A 23,335-nucleotide genomic window follows, 5' to 3' on the forward strand; every position below is an offset into this window, starting at 1 on the left:
CATTTATAATTGACTCAATATGATAGTATGGCTTAATTTATTATGGTACTCACCTTTTTATATAATCTGCAATTGATGTTTGAATAAGGTGGATGATAATTTTTAATTTAAGTTGGAGTTAAAAATTATCATCCACCTTATTCAAACATCAATTGCAGATTTTATAAAAAGGTGAGTACCATAATAAATTAAGCCAAGCTATCATATTGAGTAAAAAATTAATTTAACAAAAAAAATTGTTAAAAAAAAAAAACAATTGCAAAACGATATTTCTTCCTTCAAGGAGCAGGAACAGTTTTTTTAAAGTTGGTAATGAGAAAATTGCTCATTCATGTAAAATCCAAATGCATTTTACTAACTTGCTATTTTTTTTTTTTTTTTTGCAAATATCCCTAACTGATCTTAATCCATTAGCTGCTACCCTAGGTTATTTTATACATCAAAAACAGAAAAATTTTGTAATCGTATTGCTAACATGCCCCAAGGAAGCAAAGCTTGTACACCACCAGCCAAATAAAAAAGCACACACTCACTCACTCACTCACCATTTGCCCATTTCTTTTAGAATTTTCTTGAACCTTCTTTAAATTGACCTGACCATCACTTCCACAAACACTCTGTGTAAGTTGATTCCAAAAATCAATAACTTTGACTAAATTCAATTTTCCATACATCTATTCTGCAACTTTCATTTTTCAATTGATGTCCCCGTGTGTGTGTGTGTGTGTGTGTGTGTGTGTGTGTGTGTGTGTGTGTGTGTGTGTGTGTGTGTGTGTGTGTGTGTGTGTGTGCGCCATCTGAGAAAGAGTAAAGATGCCATCTGCATTTAGTTTATTTAACTTTCGAAGCCTTATGCATTTCACTTAGGTTGCTACATATATGCCTAGTTTTTAGAGCCTGCAATTTACAGAACCCCAGTCTTTCTTGGTAAAAATATTCTTTTGTATCCTAACTAATCTTGTGGCATTTCTCTGAAGACTAACATAACACATATGTTAGTCTTTCAACGTATCTATGTCCTTCCTAAATTGAGATTTCCAGACCTATATGCATTATTCCAGTCTGGCGTAAACCATTGCTTATACATCAAGATAATCCCTCTTTGTTGCTGCTGGCAAAGTTACTGTATATCATTGACAGACATTGATAGCTAAGCAGCAGGTATAACTAGTCAACAACTCCCACACATAAACTACACAAACACACACGTAAGCTTTCACCTGGTCTTCACAAAGAAAGGGTCTTTGCTGTCGAAGGAATTAAATCAGGAAATTTATCGTGTACTCCACTACCCATCTTGTACAGAGTATAATAACATCACTGAATAACTCAGAGGAATTGAACTGATGTTTACGTACATGCATACTGTGCTCAGAAAAAGGAGGCAAAGTAGACTTCAAAATGTCAGTTAAATATTTAAGTTAGATTTTTAACTTAACTTTTTATGATAAGCTTATTCATAATCTTCAGACCTTAAACATTATAATGTTCCCATACGGAGTGGTACATATACACTCACTTATTGTTATCCAAATTTCTGCATAACTTATAATGTGCCTTAAGTGAGTTTTTTATTGTAACATCCATTCACTGTCCAACACCAACTCGCAGAACTAACTTTTCCTCTTCCTCATTTAAACCTTCTACTTCAGTTCTTTCTTTGGAACAACCTTTCTTCACATGTGTTTCCAATAGATTACAATCTACAGATATTCAAGCCAAATTGTCAACAAGCATTTGTCTTCTCAATCTTCAAACTGTGCATGATAAAGTCAAGAGCATCTACAGACAGATTAAGGTAATTCAGTAGCTTCTCCACATCACATTCATGCTATATCACCACCTCCTTCTCATCAACAAACTGTTAGTCTTAAAAATGCAGTGCTTGCTTTCAGTACTCTGTATCACAAATTATGTGAAAGTGAAGAATAGATAGAGTGAGATGGATGTGGGGAGCTATTGATTGTCCTTCAACCATTTTTGAATTTCCCTTCACCATAACTACTGTAAGTATTATAGGTTGTCTAATACCGTTCGTGTTTTGAGTTTTCATTAAAAAAATAAGTCCTACCATTTGTTTGGTGGAATAATAATAGTGTCTATTGATACCAGATTTTTTTCATAATTATTGCTGATTCTAAACAAATAAAACACACTAGCTTGTTGCCCATACTGAAAAAATAAGTAACTATTTCTCCAGTCTTAATGGAGACTAGAGAAATAGTAACACACAAGATTCAGGTAAAACTCTTAATTTTTTTCTGCCACTTTGTCATTTTAAAAATACAGGTGAATTAGTTGATCAAAGTAGAATCTATTCAAGATCATTTGTCCTCAGACTTAATATTTGATATTATAATAGTTTTTTTTTTATTATTTGTTAGATAAAAATAGTGTAAAAGAGCAAGTTCTTGGTGATAAATCCAGATGTAAAACATTTTATTCTTTATTTCTTGAAAATTAGCAAACAAGGAAGAGTGCAATATACAGGTTTCATTGTATATATGAAAACAGTTTTCATGCAGATGCTAATTAGAAAGAATGCACATCTAAACTGGAACAGAGGGTGAAACTACACATATCTCTGAACATGTACATATCTCTTTGCACATTGTAAACTGTGTTTACACATTTAGACTTCTTTGCAAATTATTTCTTAACTGCATTTTTTCAGTTGACATTTGGTCAGTAGGTTGCATATTAGCAGAGATGCTCTCAAACAAGCCAATTTTTCCTGGAAAACATTGTAAGTATATAATTGGGAATTATATTACTCAACATAAGTTAATATTGACTTAATGTAAATTACTTAGACACCGTTAAGTATACCCTGTAGATATGCAACTTTTTAAAATCCATGTTTTTGCTCAAATTTTTTGTATATACTGTAGTTCCGTGAATTTCATTTTAATTTTCAAATCAATTTGCTTAGTTTAATTTTAGTATTTGGGTCTTAATGTTGTATAATTTGATGATTTTTTTTTTTTAAAATAGGGCATTTTTATGTTAACTTGAAAATATCTATCTTGAAGTATTTTTTTCTAATGGAAGCAGTCTAAAATATATATTACATGTTTTAACATAGTGTATGTGATTAGTAACCACTGTTTTTATATTTCTGTTTGAAAGCTGAAAAGAGTGTGCAACAGAGGGAAAGGTTTAAAAGAGGAAGCAGCATATAAAAAAACAGAAGATTTCAACACAAATTTCTGGGAAAGAAATCTAGTACAATTTTATGAAACATGTTGTTCAGTTAGATATAGTGCACTTGTCTGGGAATTTATATGGTTATTAATCTTGCCATATTAAAAAAAAAAGTGAAATAAAAATTAACTAGAATATACTAAGCCCAGAAGTGGAACTGCTTAGCCAGAACATAAGAGTAACCAGAAATCTGATTAAATTTTGGGGCTTCCCTTGTGTAATCTCAACACACTTCTGCACAAAATGTTTTAGAACAGTTCACAAAAGCATATAATTTTTCCCCAGTAAAGACATAACTACTGTCAAGAGTAAAGGGAAGGGCTTTTGCTTTCATAAGGATGACTACAGTGGTCTCAGACAGTTTTTAAATTCTATACAGTGGGACCATCTGATTATGTTACCAACAGCAAATTCTAAATGGATGGTATTCGGGAAGTAATTGTAGAAGCTATTAGGCTTTTCATACCAACTAAGAAATACCAATCCAGGCTTAGACCTAAATGGATGGGTGAACTGATGAGTCTTGTGTGCAGAGAAGAAAACACATGGGACACATATAAATTATCAGATGATAAAGAAGCCTAAGGTAGATATAACTAGTCTCTAATCAAGTTGCAAGGAGGTTAGGCAAGCTAAGGCAGATTATGACAAGTCTCTGGCAAAGAATATCAACAAAAGCAGTAAAGACTTCTTACTTATGTTAAAAGTAAAAGGAAGGGGGTTGAATCGCATTGGTCTATTTGAAGTTGGTGGTTTAACTGTTGATCCAGCTCAGGTTGCTAACAAATTGAATAGTTAATTTGCATTTACATTCTTGCGTGAAGAGTTCTTTAGGGAGGTGGGGTATCAGAAGTTCATCAAAATCTAAAAGGGAGATAAATGTTTTTGTGATAACTGAGAAGAAAATGGATGGAAGAGAAATTGTTGAAACTTAACATAAAAAAGTGCCTGAGGTGGTTAGAATCTATCCAATTATATTAAGGGAGGCAGTAAAGGAAACCTTTAGACATAATTATGAGAGCATCTTTGGATTCAGAGGAGGTCCTATGGACTGAAGATGTGTGAATGTATCCCCAATTCACAAAGGGGATCAAAAGATAACATGAGTAATTACAGACCTTTAGGCACCTCCATAGCCAGGTGGGCAGGAGCAGCAGTGCATAGCACACACTTCTTGATTAGACTGGGATTCAAGCCCGTGACCACCAAATACGGAGGATGCGGAAAGGTCAGGGAATGACCACTGCATATCCTGGAGCAATATGGCCTTAGTTGCTAATGCTTCTAATAACAAACAAACAAAACAGACCTTTAGCTTAAACTTCTATTCCAGGGAAAATAATGGAGTCTCTGGTTAAAGAAGTAATGCAGGACCATCTAGATATGAATGCAATTATACTGTAGTCACAGTATAGATTTGTTAAAGGGTGGTTGTGTCTGACTAGTCTGTTTGGATTCTGTAATGCAGTAACAAAAGAACTGCATGCAAAAAATAATACTGGTATCATATACTTGGATTTCAGAGAAGCTTTTGTTCAGGACAGCAGTCTTTCATGTACTATTGCACATGAAAGACTGCTGTACAAATTGGTACAGTGAGGCATTAAGGGCAAGTTACTGCTTTAGATAAAGGGATAGTTGAGTGGAAGAACACAGAAAGTGGTTATTAATGGACGCTGCTCTTCATGGACTAATGCTATTAGTGGAGTTACCAAGAGTTCGCCTCCGTAGCCAGGTGGGAAGGAGCAGCAGTGCGTAGTACACGCTTCTTGATTAGACCGGGGTTCGAGCCCGTCACCACCAAATACGAAGGACGCGGAAAGGTCAGGGAATGACCACCGCATATCCCGGAGCAATATGGCCTTAGTTGCTAATGCTCCTAAAAACCAAATAACAACAACAACAACCAAGAGTTCAGTGCTGGGTGCATTTTTGTTTTCTGTTTTTATTAATGATATTAATGAAGGTATATGAGGCTTGAAGTCTAATTTTTCAAATGATACAAAGGTTGGCAGAATTGTCAATGACAGTAATCAGGGTAAGCTTCTGCAACCAGATCTAAAAAAAAATTAGGCAGATGGGTTGAGAAATGGCAGTTGATAATGACAAATACAAGGTACTGCATATGGGTAGCAGTAATGCCATATTAACGTACAAACTGTGTGGTACAACAGTCAGGATAGTGGACAGCAAAAAGGGGGTAAAAAAGGGATTTTGCAGTCAGATATCTGAGCAATGTAGATAGGCTGCTAGGACAGCTCATGTGGTTTTGTCAATGATATGCAGGAACTTTGCTAGCAGGGATAAAGAGGTGATTATCCCACTGTACAGTACAAGACAATGGTTAGGCCAGATCTTGAGTATTGCATGCATGTCTGGAGGCTTCATTTTATGAAGGATGTAGATCTGCTGGAATAGCTGCAGAGGAGGGCAAGGAGATTGGTGAAGAAAATGAAAGGGTGGTCTTACCAAGAAACTTTCAGTTCTGCAAATTGCAGTGTGTGGAGACTTGGCACCTGCATCTTGTTTCATAGACTTTTTCCAGGGCCTTGTTTCATATTATATACAGACATGACTCTAGCCAGACATAATGCCACATAAGTTGCCTTTTTGTATGCCAAGTGTGAGGAGAGAGAGAGAGACAGACAGACAGAAGAAATTAAATTGAAATGTAGTGTTTTGTTGGACAAATGTAAGTGCATGAAGAAAGGGTCTTTGCTGTCGAAGGAATTAAATCAGTAAATTCATCGTGTACTCCACTACCCATCTTAATGTTAGCACCACTCTCATACATTTGGTTTCACAGGATGTACATATATTGTTAGAAATTCTATTTTCAAGAAAATGTGGAATTTTTTATGCCATAAGGATATGCAGAATGGAAACATGGTATGTCTGACAGGCACAAAAGGTGGTATTGTTGCACAAATTTATTAAGATTAGGCGATCCAAGGATTTACTTAATAAGCATGGGACAATGTTGAGAAAAAAAAAACTGCATGTTAGGATTAAATTTGAATGAGTCCAGAATTTTGCCCAGGCATAATATAGGACAGAATACATGATGAGAGCCCTGTCAGTCAATTCAACCTTGGAGAGATTATTCAAGGCTCATAGGGTAGAAGTTTTCTTGACATAGAGAAAAATTCTACCCACTGTTTGATGTAATCTGTGCTTGTTAACAGGAGAGACTGTTTTTACAAGAATGGGATACACAGTTTAAGAGTATCCACAAGCAGAGGTGAAATTTAATCTTGCATATGCGTCCACTGCGACATGTAAAATTCTGGAAAGCAAGGGTGTTAGGATTACAAAGCATGCTGGGGATCCATATGGGACCAGCAATTACAGGGACTGTGTAAGTGTTACTAAAAACAGATAAAAAACATACACGTTTACTTGCTTGTACACTGATGGTAAGAGAACTGTAAATAAATTTAATGAGTTTAAAGAATTAAAGTCATCAAATGCTGACATTATAGGTATAACAGTAATGTAGTGTCACTCTGACATTGAGGAGGCAGAATTTAATTATGCTAATTATAATGTGTACAGAAATGACAGACATGACGGAAGGGTGAGGATGAGTTACGCATATGAATTCTAAAACAGCACAACCAGTAGACACTGGATGGTCTAATGTTGAGTCTATCTGATATAGTATAAACTGGTCTATCGCTGATTTGGTATATGGACTTTCAGGTTGCTTCCCTGCATATATTTCAAGATTGTAAGAGTACAGCACCCTAGCATCTACTACGGCATATATTTTGAGTCTATATTTGTTGGGTTTTTAAGGTATGTAATGTTTTAAACCACATTTTTCTCTGAAGGTGTCTAATTTCTCATCAGTAGTTAGATTCTAACCTGGAAAGTCACACTTCTTGCAGTTTTCCACAAATTCGATGAAAATTTCTCTTATGGAGGCAAGGTGCTCATGTTTTCTTCTCTAATTCCTAGTTGCTCAATCATCAAATCTTGTATGTCTGATGAGAAACTTTTTGAAGTGTCTCTGGTTCATTACTAAGCAAAGTTTTTCAACACTATTTCCATCAGTTCCCCATAAATCTTCTAGTTTGTTTGTTACTCCGAAGTGCTCCAGCTAAATAAAGAAGGTCAATGAAAGCTTTAATCTCAATTTTGCCTGTAAATTTGGCATCTCTTTCCTGGCTGTAGTTTGACTGAACAGTTTGACTGTACCGATTTGTGTATTCAACAATTTCATCTAAAATTTTGTCTAATAAGGCAGTTCCATGCTTTGGTGGGTATGCTGGTGTTTTTTGCTTGACCAATAACTCCAGGCAGTTTTGTTAGATTTGAGATCTGCACCGAATTTGTGTTGATCTCATTACTTTCCTCCACTTTGTAAGTTTATCCTTTCAGGTACAGTGTGACGCCGCAGCCAGTCACACTGTACCTGACAGATAAAACAAACAGCAGATTGAATCGAACCAAACGGCATGGGAAAACTAAACCAATGCAGGAAGCTACTGAGAAGCACACATGTGCTGTTACATCTTGTTCCAAAAAAAGAAAGATAGGTTGTATGTTCTGAAAGATACATAGTGACTGATGAATGGTTAAGGGCAGACTAAAAGAAATGTCAGATGAACTGATGGGTTTAGTGAGCAGTAAAGAAATGGGATAATTACAAATTTTGAGGGAATACACTGAAAACATATAAACTACAGTAAATATAAACTAGTCTATAATTAAGTTACTTAGATGACTGAGCTTAATACTTCTCATAATTCTATCAGAACTTCTTATAATTTCCCTTAGCTTGCCTAACTACACAGTTGGTTAGGCAGCTAAAGGAGATTATGAAAAGTCTTTGGCTAAGAATGCAAAGTGGGAGTGGGTATTTCAAAACTACAAGGAAAGGATTGAATCCCATCAAATATGAATGGCATAGCCTATTGATGATCCCATACAGATTGCTGACAAACTGAATAACTATTTTGAATGTACATTCACATATGAATTTTTTGGAGACAGAGTTCGCAAAAATCTCTTTAATATGAATTGAGAATTAAATGATTTTATAGTAGTGGAAAAAAAAGTGCTCCATTTAAAAGAGAATGAAGTACTGCTATCTGATGGAATCTATACAAATATTGGCATTAGCATTAGTACAGGCATTGAATGAAGAAAGCAAGCTTATACAGTATCATTAAAAAAAAAAACCTTCCCATTTCGCCGATCCATTCACAACAAATGTTTGTCTAGTTCTGCTTTGAATTTATTTAAGCTATCAACTTTGACAACAACAGATGGAAGTTTGTTCCAGCGATCAACCACACGCTAGCTAATGGCAAATTTCTGCACATCTATTCTACAACTGTCTTTCCTCAATTTGAATTTGTCCTCTCAGCATTGAGCTTGCTCAAACCATTCAAGACCTTATACACCTCAATCAGATCACCTCATAGGTGCTTTAAGTTCTGCAATTTGCAGAACTTAAAGCCTTTCTTCATAAGAGCAATCCTTTGATCCCCTCACCAAGCTTTGTTGCCCTTCTCTGTACTCTTTTATTATTATTTTTTTTTTTATGTAAACCCCAAACACGAGAGGTATTAGAACCTATAGTACTTAGTATCGCGCTTGGGTTGGAGATTGAGAAGACGAAAGAAGATATTTGTTGACATTGGATTTGAACTTCTGTAGACTGTAATTTTCAGGAAATACATATGAAGGAAGGTTGTTCCAGAAAATGGCAGTTGAATGAATAAACGAGGAAGATGAAAAGTTGGTTCTGTGAGTTTGAAGTTGGACAGTAAATGGATGTTGGCTGGTGGCGGCACGTGTTCGGACTGTTTTGAGAGAGAGAGAGAGAGAGAGAGCGGGAATTATAGAAGCCAATTCAGAAGAACAGTGCCCATGGAAGTATCTGTAAAAGAGACATGCAACAGAAACAGTACATCTATGAGACAGCGAGTGGAGAGACTCTGTTAGAGATGAATCATTAATTAACCTAACTGCCCTATTCTGAATGGAATCAAGAAGCCTGAGAGAGGTTTTGGGGGCACCACTCCAGATGTGGGAACAATATTCCATGGTAGGGCGGATTTGCGATTTATACAGAGTGAGCAGCTTTTTGGAAGAAAAGTAATGCCAAGAGCGAAAGAGAAAACCAAGTATTTTAGATGTAGAAGAAGCAATATTTGTAATGTGCTTGTGCCAAGAGAGATTAGAAGTCAGGGTAATCCCCAAAAGAGATATATCATTTTGCCTAGAAATCAGAGTGTCACTAAAGATAAGCATAGGAGCAGAAGAATCCTTTTTGCGAGATATAAGACGAGACTGAGTTTTAGAAGGGTTGAAATCAACTAAGTTGTCTTTGCCCCACTGGAGAATTACCTGAAGATTGGCATTTAAGGAATTGGTAGCAGATTTTCAAGAAGTTGAAGCTGATTGAGCAGGACAAGGTTTCTCAAAATGGAAAGTGGAATACAATGTGCTATCATCAGCAAAACTATGGATAGGATTTCTAGTTGATGGAAGAAGGTCATTAATATACAAGAGGAAAAGAGTGGGAGAAAGAACTGAACATTGGGGGACACCGGCATCAGTGGAGAAGTTAAGAGACAGAGAGCCATCTACCATCACCCCAGTGAGCGATCACAGAGAAAACTGGATAACCAATTACTAAAAAGAGTTGGAAAACCATAAGATGGAAGCTTGTTTCGAAGACCTTTATGCCAAACACGATCGAAAGCCTTTGAGATGTCAAGAGCAACTACTTGTGTTTCACCGAACCTTTCCATTGAATTAGTCCATAAATGGGTAACATAAGCCAGAATATCACCAGTGGATCGACACTGACGGAATCCATACTGGCGATCGTTGATCAGACGGAAGGTTTCTAGGTAGTGTAAAAGTTGGTGGTTAATTAATTTCTCCATTACTTTAGAAAGAGTAGAAGTAATTGCAATGGGACGATAATTGGATGGGAGGGATCTGTCACCCTTTTTAGGAACTGGCTGGATATGAGCAAATTTCCAAGCAAAAGGAAAAACACCTTTGGAATAAGAAAGTGAAAAAGGCAGCAAAGAATAGGAGTAAGTTCAGAAGCACAGGTTTTGAGAACAAGTGGAGAAATACCATCGGGACCTGGAGCTTTCTTAGCATCAAGATTCGTCAAAATCCTTCTGACATCCTTTTGACGGAAGACCGCAGGAGGCATTGAATGGAGCATGTTGGGAATGGTGGGAGGTGCTTTACCAAGATCATTAATACATGAGTTGGAAGAAAAATGGGATGCTAGCAGGTCAGCTTTATCCTTGACTGAAGTGACAACAGAACCATCTGGTTTGGAAAGAGGTGGGAGCAGAGATGGGCAAAAGTTGCGGCCAATAGCTTTGGCAAGAGACCAGAATGCTCGGCTACCATTAGGACAAGAAACAAGTTTTCTTTCATTAGCCTGTTCAAACTCTTGTTTGGATTGATTAATAACTGCTTTACAATTGTTGCGAGCTTTGGTGTAGGCAGAAAATGAAACTGGAGAATTAGAAACAAGCCAATTACGATATGCAACATTCTTCTCTTTAAGAGTCTTAGTACATTTATTGGAAAACCAAGGTTTAGATAAAGGACGAGATTTTAAAGTGGAGTGTGGGATAAAGGATTCCATTCCTGCAAAAATAATTTCACTAACACGATCTGAGCAAACGTTGACATCAGAAGTTTTGAAACAGTAATCTGACCAAGGAAAATAAGAAAAGAAGTCTCGCAGGTCATCCCATTTTGCATTCTTGTAATGCCAAACAACACAAGGTTGGGAATAGCCATGAGATAAAGGTTCCTTTGGAGAAGAGACAATCATCAAGTTGTAATCTGAAGTGCCTAAAGGACCTCTGTATACTTAGAAGGGTTGTTTGTGAAAAAAAGATCAAGCGTATTGGCTGTATGATTAGGATTGTCTGGTATTCTTGTAGGTAAATGAACAATCTGTGCAAGGTCGTTAGTAATTGCAAAAGCCTCAACATCTCAACCAGCTGGGTTGGTGTGACTAGAAAACGAAAGCTAGCTGGAGTTGTGAACATTAAAATCACCAAGGAAAATTACCTCACTGTTAGAAAAGTTGGACTGGAGAAAGTCAAGTTGCAAAGAGAGGAAGTCAAAGAGCTCCAAGTGATTAGTGGAGTTGGGAGAACAGTAGAGACAGCAGATGAATTTGACACAATGAGGTAGAGAGATTTTAAGCCAGAGAAGATCAAAAAGAGGAGATTCCAAATTACTGAGTCTCTGACAGGGAATATCAGAACAGACATATGCACAAGTACCACCTTTGAGGTGAAAGGAATCGTACAGCGAATAAGTTGAGCAACTGAGATGAGCAGTAGTTGAATTGACTGATAACTGAGATTCTGTCAGAAAAAGTACATGGGGTTTGGCAGACTTCAAGTGGAAATGCACATCGTGGAGATTAGAATTGAGACTACGTATATATTTGTGAAATGAATTAGGAAGTGCTTGGGAGGTTAGATCTTTTCGCAGATAAGCTTATTCAATTAGTTTGACAATTCATGGTGTATTCAGTAGTAAGAAAAAGTGGGTGGGATATGCTGTATGAAGTAATGAAATTTTTTGGATATGGCGTACACATGGTAAGAATATACCCAGATTCTTGACATAACGTGGCCTCGACAATACTCCCCGTTTACAGACTACTCGAACTCCCTACAGTCACTATCTGGCAAAGTAGAGGTAGCAAGATTATACACTAGCTGATCCGGAAGCCTCCTAGAGAGTTACCAATAGGTTCGGTCCGGTGTACTAACTAGCAGCCAGCCTGCGAACACCGTTTTAGAACAGCAGGTACCACCTTGTACTGCCTGGCAACATAGAGGGGCGACGTTCCTCCATGTGGTGTGGGCTCCACACCTCGATCCCTGCTTACGTTGGTTCACACCTGGGTGGTCACCCACCATGTACTTGTGGATGGCGGTTATACCCAGGATTACTAACAGTCGCACCTTCGTGAAGGTGCAAGCAGAGGATTTGGCTGTCACAGACCGTCTGGACTTCGCCGAAATTTGGTCCACTGGATTTGAGTATCACCTGAATATCAGTTCCATCAGCGTTTTAGACTACCAGTAGTAAGTACAGCTTGTTTGGCATATCTGAAAGAATGTCTATGACAACCTCAAGGACCAAAACTCATTCCAGCAGCTCTACATCCTTCCTAAAATGAGGCCTCCCGACCTCTATACAGTACTCAAAGTGTAGCCTGACCAATGCCTTATACAAGGAGATAATCACCTCCTCATCCCTGCTAGAAAAATTCCTACATATCATTGAGAGGACACCATGAGCTATCTAACTACACAATTACACCAGGTCTTTTTCATTCTCCACTACCCTGAGTATAGTTCCATCCAGTTGATATGTTTCTGTGGGGTTACTGCTACCCACATGCAGTACTTTACATTTGTCAATGTTAAACTTCAGTTGCCGCCTCTCAGCCCATCTGCTCAATTTCTCTCGATCCTGTTCCAGTAGTGTACTTTCATTAGTGTCTGCCAACTTGGACATTAAGCCTGATATATCAATATCATTAATAAATACAGAAAGCAACAATGGGCCCAATACTTGAACCCGGGGGACTCCACTAATAACATTTGCCCATGACTCTGTCTTTTCCTGCTCAACTACCCCATTATCCATAGCAGCAATTTGCCTTTAATGCCATACTGCTCCAATTTGCACAGTAGTCTTCCATGTGCAACAGTATTGAAAGCTTTCCTAAAATCCAAGTATATAATTTCAAAATTATGTTTTGCATCCAGTTCCTTTGTGACCACATCATAGTATTCAATCAAATTGGTCAGGCAAGACTGCCCCTTAACATACCCATGTTTGTCTGAACAATAACTGCAGTCTTGTCTAGATGATCCTGCTGTGCTTCTTTAACAAGCGACTACATTATTTTCTCCAGAACAGAAGTTAAACTAATAGGTCTGTAATTACTTGTGTCACCTTTCGATTCCTCCCCCTTTGTGAACTGGGGATACATTTGCACATCTCCAATCTATGGGGACCTCCCCTGAGGCCAGTATATGAAAGGAAGCTGCAAAAGAGATTGTTAAACCCTTTGGCCATAATAATAAGAGCATCCTTAGATTCAGGAGAAATCCCTACATATTGAAGATTCTTATTTACAAAGGGTGGAATGGATAAATATAGACTTGTAAGTTTGACATCTGTGCCAAAGAAAATAACAGTTAATAGTTTATGGATTATAACAATCATGGATTTGTTAAAGGTAGATCATGCCTGACCACTCTGATATACTATTGCACAAAGGAAATGGACAAATAATAATTTTGACATATCCTTAGATATCAGAAAAGCCTTTCATAATGTATCACATGTATGATTGTTGTGTAAATTGGAGCAATGTGGCATTAGATGCAAGTTACTATTATGGATAAATGGGTAGTTAACTAGTAGGACAGAACGAGTCGTTATAAATGACCACTGCTGTTCATGGACTAATGTGACGAATGGTGCTGTTTTGGGTACTTACTTTTTAATATTTATTAATAATACAGGTACCAGACCATTTATCAGGCTTCCAGAAAACCAGCTATTTTTGAAACTGGCAGGCTTTTTTTTTGACAGCATGCAGGTGCAGAATATAGCAAGCATGAATCATAGCAATCAATTGCACATCAGTTTCAGTATGACAGCTGTTGTGTATACTTGCCCTTCTACATTTATGTGATTATATGTCCAAATTTATTATAATTTTCATTTAATACCATGTCTAAAAGGAAACATTTTTCACTCAGTATATTGAAGAAAGTAGAGTTACTTATGAGACTCGATAAAGGTGCTTCAATGCAGCATTTGAGTGAGGAGTATGGTGTTGGTACATCTACTACCTATGATATCAAGAAACTGAAGGAACAGACACTTAAATTCTAAGGTAACAGTGATGTGCCTAAATTAATGGACACGCAAAAAAACTTTATACCAGTCGAAGAGTGTAGACGTGGACAGAGTGTTGCTTGAATGGATTATTTCCACTTGATCGTTCCATTATAATGGCCCAAGCTAAATGTTTTTGCAAGGAATTAAATTTGATAACTCCATGTGAATTCATCTGGGTGGTTCAACAGATTTAAACAAAGGCATGGCATTCGCAATCTGAAGGTTTGTGGAAGAAAGGCTTCTGCAGTTCACGATGCTGCAAAGGCGTATTTAGATGAATTTGCCAAATTAGTTTCTGATGAGAGACTGTCAGCTGAACAGGTGTACAATGCAGATGAAACTTCTTTATTCTGGCATTACATACCAAGGAAATCATATGTAACGCCAGATGAGTCAGCACCAGCAGGGTATAAGGATTCCAGGGAACAACTTACCTTCTTGCATGTTCCAATGCAGCCAGCACCCACAAGTGCAAATTACTCACTGTTGGGAAAAGTCAGAATCATAGGGCATTTAAGGGAGTCAGGGTGTTTCCTGTAGTTTTTAAGGCAAATAAACGAGCTTGGATTACAACACAGATTTTCACCGATTGGTTTCTAAATAACTTTGTGCCTGATGCCAGGGCTCATTGTAAATCTGTGGGACTACCTGATGACTGCAAAATTATTTTGGTGCTTAATAATTGTTCTGCACACCCTCCTGCTGAAGTTCTAGTCAAGGACAATGTATGTGCTATTTACTTGCATCCCAATTGTACTTCACTAATTCAGCCTTTAGACCAAGGCATTCTTCGTACGTTCAAGTGCAGGTACAGGGATGTATTTCTGCAGAAAATGCTAGACACTTGCGACAAAGGTACAGGGATAAAAGAATTTCAGAAAGCATTTAATGTTAAAGACGCATTTTGAAGTGCAGCAAAGTCCCGGGACAATGTTCCCAAGGATACTTTGATAAACGGCTGGCATAAACTATGGCCATCTAACTTATTTCTTTTGACCATGGTGATGATGAACCTGATTTTTTGTGGTTTTCATATGTCTGGTGAGGAAGAAATAGTGAAGAGTTTGTTGGAATATGCAAAAGGTTTGTTATGTGTTGTTGTTGTTATTTGGTTTTTAGGAGCATTAGCAACTAAGGCCATATTGCTCTGGGAATATGCGGTGGTCATTCCCTGACCTTTCCGCATCCTCCGTATTTGGTGGTGAAGGGCTTGAACCCCGGTCTAATCAAGAAGTGTGTGCTATGCACTGCTGCTCCTTCCCACCTGGCTATGGAGGCACCACTTTGTTATGTGTAGTAGCCAAGTCACTCAATGAAGGGGCTATACAAGAGTGTATAAACATTGATGGTGATGCTCCAGTTGTGCTCCAACTCACTGATAGTGAAATTGTAGGTATGGTAATGAATGCTGATAAGAACAAATCAGATGAGAGTGATGATGACGGTGGTGATGACAGTGCACTGAAAGAAAAAGAGAAAGTGTCTATAGATAGGTGCATCAGCCTGACTGAGGAACTGATTCGTGGATGGAGCAAAAGAGCTTCATCAGTGAGCAGCATATAATGTGGATGTATAAAATACAAGAGGTTTTCATTAAAGAAAAACCAAAGTATATGAAACAACAGAATCTACAGGACATATTTCCAAAAATCAACCAGAAACTTTCAAGTGTGAAGTTCAGTCTGAGCTTTAACCTCCAATGCCTGTGCTTCTTCTCTTCCTGTACCTGTCACCCCAGATGTTGAATATGTCTTCAGATGAAGATTAGTGGATTAATATTGATTAAACAGACCCTGCTTTAGAAGTGTATTAATTTGTATCTGTCAAATACAATTTCTTTCTCTACTTTTCATTGTTTATTTTATATTTTAAGTATATATTAAGCCTTGGTCCAGAAAACCAGTAATCCAGGTAACGTCTGGTCCCAAGCTTGCCAGATAAATGGTCCAGTACCTGTACTAATAAAGGTAGTTCAAGTATGATGTCTAATTTTGCTGATAATACAAAGGTGGGTACAATAGTTAATGACAGTAATCAGGGTATACTACTTCAAGATGATCTAGATAAATTGGATGTGCCGAAAGTGGCAGCCTAGGTTTGACATTCATAAAGGTAAGGTACTGCATTTGGGTAGCAATAATCACTGAGTAATATACCAGTTCAGTTACATCAAACTCAAGGTAGTTGATGAGGAAAAAGACCTAGGGGTAATTGTACAGTCTAACATGAAATTCTCTGAACTTATGGGCTTGTTTAGCAACCTGTTTACACAGGCTGCTAAAACAACCCATAGAGTTCTATCAGTGATATACAGGAACTTTTCCAGCAGAGACAAACAGATGATTATCCTATTCTATAAGCCAATTGTTAGACCACATCTGGAATACTGCATAAACTGAATAAGCCTTATTTTAGGAAGGACTATGATCTGTTGGAAAGGGTGCAAAGAAAAGTAGCAAGATTAGTTGGGAGGCAAAAAATGTGACGTGTACGAGGCTTTCAAAGGGTTAAGTAAATTTAACTCTTTTAAAGACTTAATCCTTTTAAATGCTGATGGCATATTTACTCTTTTTCAAATGCACATACAAGAGGACATAAATTTAAATTAAAAAAGATGGTTGCAGTATAGTCTTCACAAATTTGCATTCAGGCCAAAGAGTAACTGATTGTTGTTATAAGTTGCTACCTTGTTTTATGGTTTGGATGAATTTAAAGAAAGTTTGGATAAAGTATTGAAAGGAAGGTATATATATATATATATATATTTTTTTTTTTTGCTTGTTGTGCTGTATAAGTTTTGCTCCCTTGCATCATATTGCCAGTACTAATAACATTGGTATCAAAAAATTATCAGCAAATTGTGAAGTTATTGTGCAGTTCAAAACTAAGTTTAGAGTTATCTTTGCCAGTGATACCTATCCCTGGACCAAATCTACAACTCTTATGAATTAAAATTACAAAATGCTGCTCTCTAAAACAAAGAAGAATTAGCACATTTTTGATCTATAATGTTGAGTTTAATGATCATGGGGGGGATGCTTTAAAATTTCCATCCAAGAAAATTTTAAAATGCCAGTGTCTCTAGTTTATTTGTGTACTACAGATATCAAATATATATATATATATTTTTTAATGTGATTTATCAAAGAATTTGAGTTTAAGCCAGAAACATAAACAACAGTTTATTAAAAATACAGCAGACTCTCGATTTTCCGGGCTAGATGGTAAAAAACAAATCCCGGATAATTGATTTCCCTGTTAATCCAAAAATACAAGTCCTCGACATACGTAAGAGATACGTTCCAGGACTTCTTACTTCGTCGAGTTTTACATAACTCAGGAATGACTAATAATATATTTCTACTATATTATTATTGACAAATCTGAATTCTGCACAATACTTGTTAATGTTTGGCTATTTTGATACATCCTTATTATAATGATTCCTTAGAGATTTAACAGATGTGCCATTTTCAAACTTTTGAATAATTTCAAGTTTTTGTTTAACTGAAAACGCAACTCTTTTGTGTTTACCCATCATTTTTGCGATTTCTAAACAAAAAATAAAAAAATTTACTATAAAAAAATTCCGACATCCCTGACATAAATAACGAAACAAAATTTGTCCTTTTGCACTGCAACGGAACACAACAGTCGACGCGATGCACTAAAACAAACTAAACATTTGGTTTCTTTTTCTTGAGCGGTGAGCGTGAAGACAGTGGGGATTGCAAGATAATAGGTACACTAATCTCCCAGTAACGACTTATAATGCCGCTTGTTGCTTATTTATGACTTGCAAAATATCTGTTTATGCCTATTCTAGTTATTACTCTAATTTTTTTTTTTTTTTTTTATTTCTGGTTGATTTTTTTTTTTTTTTTTTTTATAATTTGGAGTCTTGAAGTGTCCCGGTTAATCGAGGGTCTGCTGTAATAATAAATAAATATATTGCTTTTGCTTGAAAAATTTCCACTGCACCCAAATGAAATCAGATTAAGAAGTAACAATTTAAGGGTGTTTGTTCTATTTGAAAATGTAGTCACCATTTTGCAAACTTGGCCATCAGGTCAAGATGTTCTGGAGGTTGTTGAAAATAAACTGAAAACAGCTTGGAGCTGTAGAGCATGTCACAAACGTTGTCAATTTCTTAAAGAAAATCAACATGAAAGATGTATCCTATTGAAAAACAGGAGCCTGAGAAGATTTAATGAAAACTTGCTGAAAATTCATTCTCAGAGAGAGAGAGAGGGGATGATAATGAATGATGAACCAAAAATCAAAGAACATGAAAATGATGATCATTTGAGTCTTTCTCAAAATTTTCCTTCATGTGCCAGCTTAAATCAAGTGAAAATTGGATTCTATGTAGCATGCAAATTTAGCACATGAACACATATTTCTAACTCAAACAATATCAGAGGAACTGATGTAATGTGGCATTATATGATCTAAGTAGTCAGTATGCCAAGAAAATCTCTTCACCTCAAAAAAAAGTAACAACTGTATCTAACAACTGAACATTATGAATTGGTATCAAATGCAAAGAAATCCCTTGCAGTGCATGCAACTATAGAAGGATTAACTTAATATGTCAAGCAACAGGGAGAAGGAACCTCAGCCAATTTGCTGTATCTTAAGTGATGGCATGACTTTACTTCAAAAAAATAAACTTCAACAGTCAAACAGAGGAAAGCAGATGTTGTTTGTTTGTTTGTTTGTTTGTTTTGTTGGTTTTTAGGAGCATTAGCAACTAAGGCCATATTGCTACGGGATATGCGGTGGTCATTCCTTGACCTTTCCGCATCCTCCGTATTTGGTGGTGACGGGCTCGAACCCCGGTCTAATCAAGAAGCGTGTGCTGCTCCTTCCCACCTGGCTACGGAGGCGCCTGCAGATGTCATATACAGTAATTATTATATACCATATGTCTTCATTCATTTTATCTGATTTTGTCGTTATCTTGAGTTGCCCTCATCTCACTTAATTGAGACTGCCATGTGTGGGGAATTAGCTTGTTAGAATCAGCTTAGAAAATAATATGAAAATAATATGATCAGTTATTTACCATTTGACAGGTTTAAAAAATGCTCTCAACCAAACTTGTAAAAAATATCAAAATATATATTCTTTCATCGTTGATTGAACACTGACATAATGTCCACTATTGAGGATGTTATGGCTTTGCCATTGTTACCCCTTTTTCAAAAGGTCTGGGTTTGATGAAAAATTTCTGAATTCCCTTTTCACTGGAGAACTATAGTCAGTACCAATTTAGTCTAATGAAAATTCAGCCTGACAGTTAGTAGCTCACATGTATTATTAGTATTATTATTAACATGATGGTTAATATTTAATTTTATTTTTCTAATTGCTCTCAGTTATTAATTTTTTATCCGTATTATTTTCTTAATGAAATTATGCTTAGTCAGAATCATTTTATAAAATGGTATATGTCAATTGCTTTCAGATTTAGATCAGCTAAATCATATCCTAAATATTTTGGGCTCACCAAATCAGGATGATATGAATTGCATTATTAATGAAAAGGTAATCTTTTTTTTTAAATTTAGAATGATTTTATAAGGAAAAGGGAAATATAATTTTGTGAATTATATTAATGTTTTTTTTTTTTCCTTGTTTCATTGTTGTTTATTTTTCATTGTTGTTTATTTAAAATGCTGTTGACATTAATATTTATTTCTGAAAATGTTTACCTTAAAGAGCAGCTGCTCTCTCTGAAAGGGAAGAAGGTAAAATTATGAGCTACTAAAATGAATGATACTGTCATTTTTTCCCCCCTCCTGAAATATATTACTGACATTTAAAATCACTCAGCATGCAAAATCACAAATATAAAAATGTTTGTTTTAAATATAAACAATTCATAAACAATTTAAATAATAATGTTAATTATTGAAATTCAAGTTCAAGTATGCTTAACCAAAAATAAATTAAGTGGTTAAGTAAAGAAGTCTGAAACCAATTAGATTCTTTCATATTATACGAAAATTTTCCTATGGCAGCCAATTATTGGATTTTTTTTTTAATCTCTTTTTGGAGATAATTTAATATGTTTTAAATAATTGGCTATTATTAGAATTCTCACAGTATATTGTACAACACATGTGACTTAAGCCTTTGCCTTTCCTTGATTATAATTTGTTTTTACTGAAGCCTGCCAACTGCTGTTATATTTTATAATGTGATCCTGGAGATAGGATGATATTATGAATGGAACAGATTGAAGAAGTAGTAGTAGTGGTAGTACTGTTGTAATCTGGCATGAATTATTGGTGGTTGGTAATTGTAAATCTGTCTGAGACTCTTTTTTTTTTTTTTTTTTTTTTTTTTTATATATATGTATTGCAGAAACTGACAACAAAAGTCTAATGTGAGGCAGAAACACATAATAAAAATGCCAAACCAAGAAAAGGAAAGAAAACTTATCTAATATGGTCATTGTATTAGGGTCAGGCGCCACCTGTGGTTTCCCACATCTGCGCATCTAATATGGTCATTGAAAGGCATAATAATTATGAAGGAAGTTCCTCCTCTGTGTGTATTCATTGGAAGGAAATTTAGTGAGGGCTAACTAAAACTTCATTTCAATTCTTGAATCTTCTTCATTGAATTAATACAAAAAATTTGTACTTTAAATTACATATTTGAGCAAAAAATCTCAGCACAAAAATATAGTAAATCTTTTGTTATTTACAGGTAGCCCTTGGTTTACAATGGTTCATTTTGCAGCAATTCACAATAACGATGGTTTTGAAACCAGATGGCCAAAAATGTCAAATAACCATAAAAAAATTTTTAAAAATGTGCACCTATAAATACTGGATATACTGTAAAGAAACAGCACAGCTAATCAGAGATGAGGTGGCCAGAGATGAGAGGAGATAAACACTCAGTTCTGTTGGGCCACTATTCCAAAGTATCGGTTTGTGAGTTTTAATTATAAATTGTTGATTAAATTAATAAAATAAGAGCCTGCCATGTCTAGTAAGTGAAGTGCAGTAAAGCCAAGTGAATGTGAAAATATTTCTAAAAAGTCACATAATCTATCACGTTGGAAAAAAAGATGGAGGTAATTTGTAGAATGGAAGATGGTCAGACACGTCCTAATGTGTATAGAAGTATGAAATTGCCTTCATCGACTTTGAGTACCATAATGAAAAATGCAGATAAAATAGAAAATGCAATATGCTATGACAGCAAGTTATAGCAGAGGTAAACTTTTTAGCATTAGCATTAGCAGAGGCATATGATGCAAGAAAGCAAGCTTATTCAGCATCAGCCAAAAAAAAAAAAAAAAAAAAAAACCCACTCCCATTTCACCCCTCTGTTCGTTCGAAATACCTGTCCAGTTGAGCTTTAAATTTGTTTAGGCTATCAACTTCAACAACAAGTGATGGAAGTCGGTTCCACCAACCAACCACCCGTTTTAAAAGAAATGGAGAAATTATTGTCATTGTGGATGATGACTTAAATCAAAAAAACATTCCATTGACTCAAGCTATTATTACTGATTAGGCAAAGTCAATTTTTTAAGATCTTAAGGAAAAAGAGTGTAGTGATGAGACATTTTTAGGTAGTAAGAGATGGTTCATGCAATTTAAATCTCCAAATAAGTGCCATTGTGTGAAATTAAGTGGCAAAGAGGTAAGTGCAGATGCTGAGGCAGCTCCAGCATTTCCATCAGAGTTTCAAGCCATTGTATTGGGGGGGGGGGGTGTAATTATCCTCCTGATCTCATTTTTAATATTGATGAGACTGGGCTTTATTGGAAAAAATTGCCATCATGAACCTTCATTGCCCATGAAGGGCAGTCTGCACCAGGTTTCAAGGCTGCAAAAGACAGACTAACGCTTCTGATGGGCACAAATGTCTCTGGCACTTTAAAATTAAAACCAATGTTGGTGTACTATTCACAGATACCACATGCTCTCAAGGGCCTAAACAAAGCCATATTGCCAGTCTACTGGAAATGGAACAGGATCACTTGAGTGACACAAGAAATGTTCTTTGATTGATATGCAAACTAGTTTTGCTCTACTGTTCTCTGTTTTTGTCAAGAGAATGAGTTACCAGCCAAAGCTCTTCTTCTCTTGCCCCTGGTCATCTTGCAAACTTTGCTAAAGTCAGAACATCTCTAGACAATGTTATTATTATTAATATTATTATTATTATTAATAATAGCCATATGGTGCAAGGAAGCCTGAGGCTTATGCTGCACCGGCCAAAAAAAAAAAAATTTCCCTATTACCCTGAGAGAGAGAGAAGTAGAAAGGAATCACCAAGAAAGAGAAGAATGATGATATCCAGCTCAAGACCCTGGGTGTGCCAAGCCCATACTCACCAGATGTGAGCCCCTGTTCTGCCGAACCAAAGTAGCACTCGGTGTTAGCATTAGCATTAGTAGAGGCATATGATGCAAGAAAGCAAGCTTATTCAGCATCAGCCAAAAAAAAAAAAAAACCCACTCCCATTTCACCCCTCCGTTCGTTCGAAATACCTGTCCAGTTGAGCTTTAAATTTGTTTAGGCTATCAACTTCAACAACAAGTGATGGAAGTCGGTTCCACCAACCAACCACCCGCTGGCCAAAGGCAAATTTCCGCACATCTATCCGACATCCGTCCTTCCTCAATTTGTATTTATGCCCTCTGAGGTGATTATTCTGAGCAAGATGAAGAATCCCATTGGCATTGAGCATGCTCAAACCATTCAAAGCCTTATACACCTCTATCAGATCACCTCGCCGGTGCCTAGTCTCCAGACTCTGCAATTTGCAAAACTTAAGCCTTTCTTCGTAAGAGCAACCCTTTGTTCCATTTACTAATCTTGTTGCCCTTCTCTGTACCCGTTCCAGCAGCTCTACATCCTTCTTGAAATGAGGCCTCCAGACCTGTATACAGTACTCAAGATGTGGCCTAACCATTGCCTTATACAAGGGAATAATCACCTCCTTATCCCTGCTAGAAAAATTCCTGTATATCATTGACAAGACACCATGAGCTACTCTTGCAGCTCGTCTGCACTGCTCAGAGAACTTCATATCTGCCTGCACAATAACCCCCAGGTCCTTTTCATTCTCCACCACTGTCAGTGTAGTACCGCAGAGTTGATACGTTGCTCTGGGGTTACTGCTTCCCATATGTAGTACTTTACATTTGTCAATGTTAAAC

At 36.5% G+C, this 23,335-nt stretch overlaps 1 protein-coding gene across 1 annotated transcript in view; it reads left to right on the forward strand.

Annotated features, from left to right (window-relative positions):
• The window catches only part of LOC150081813 (mitogen-activated protein kinase 1-like), a 262,012-nt gene that overhangs the window by 111,821 nt on the left and 126,856 nt on the right, over window positions 1-23,335 (forward strand). The window contains exons 6-7 of the mRNA XM_090379718.1: window positions 2,675-2,746; window positions 19,613-19,692. Of these exons, the coding sequence (XP_090235844.1) occupies window positions 2,675-2,746; window positions 19,613-19,692 (152 nt within the window). The remainder of the gene's footprint in view (window positions 1-2,674; window positions 2,747-19,612; window positions 19,693-23,335) is intronic.

The sequence above is a fragment of the Mastigoproctus giganteus genome, chromosome 8 (assembly GCF_048544385.1).
Source record: "Mastigoproctus giganteus isolate SK-2022 chromosome 8, ASM4854438v1, whole genome shotgun sequence".
Lineage (NCBI taxonomy): Eukaryota > Metazoa > Arthropoda > Arachnida > Uropygi > Thelyphonidae > Mastigoproctus > Mastigoproctus giganteus.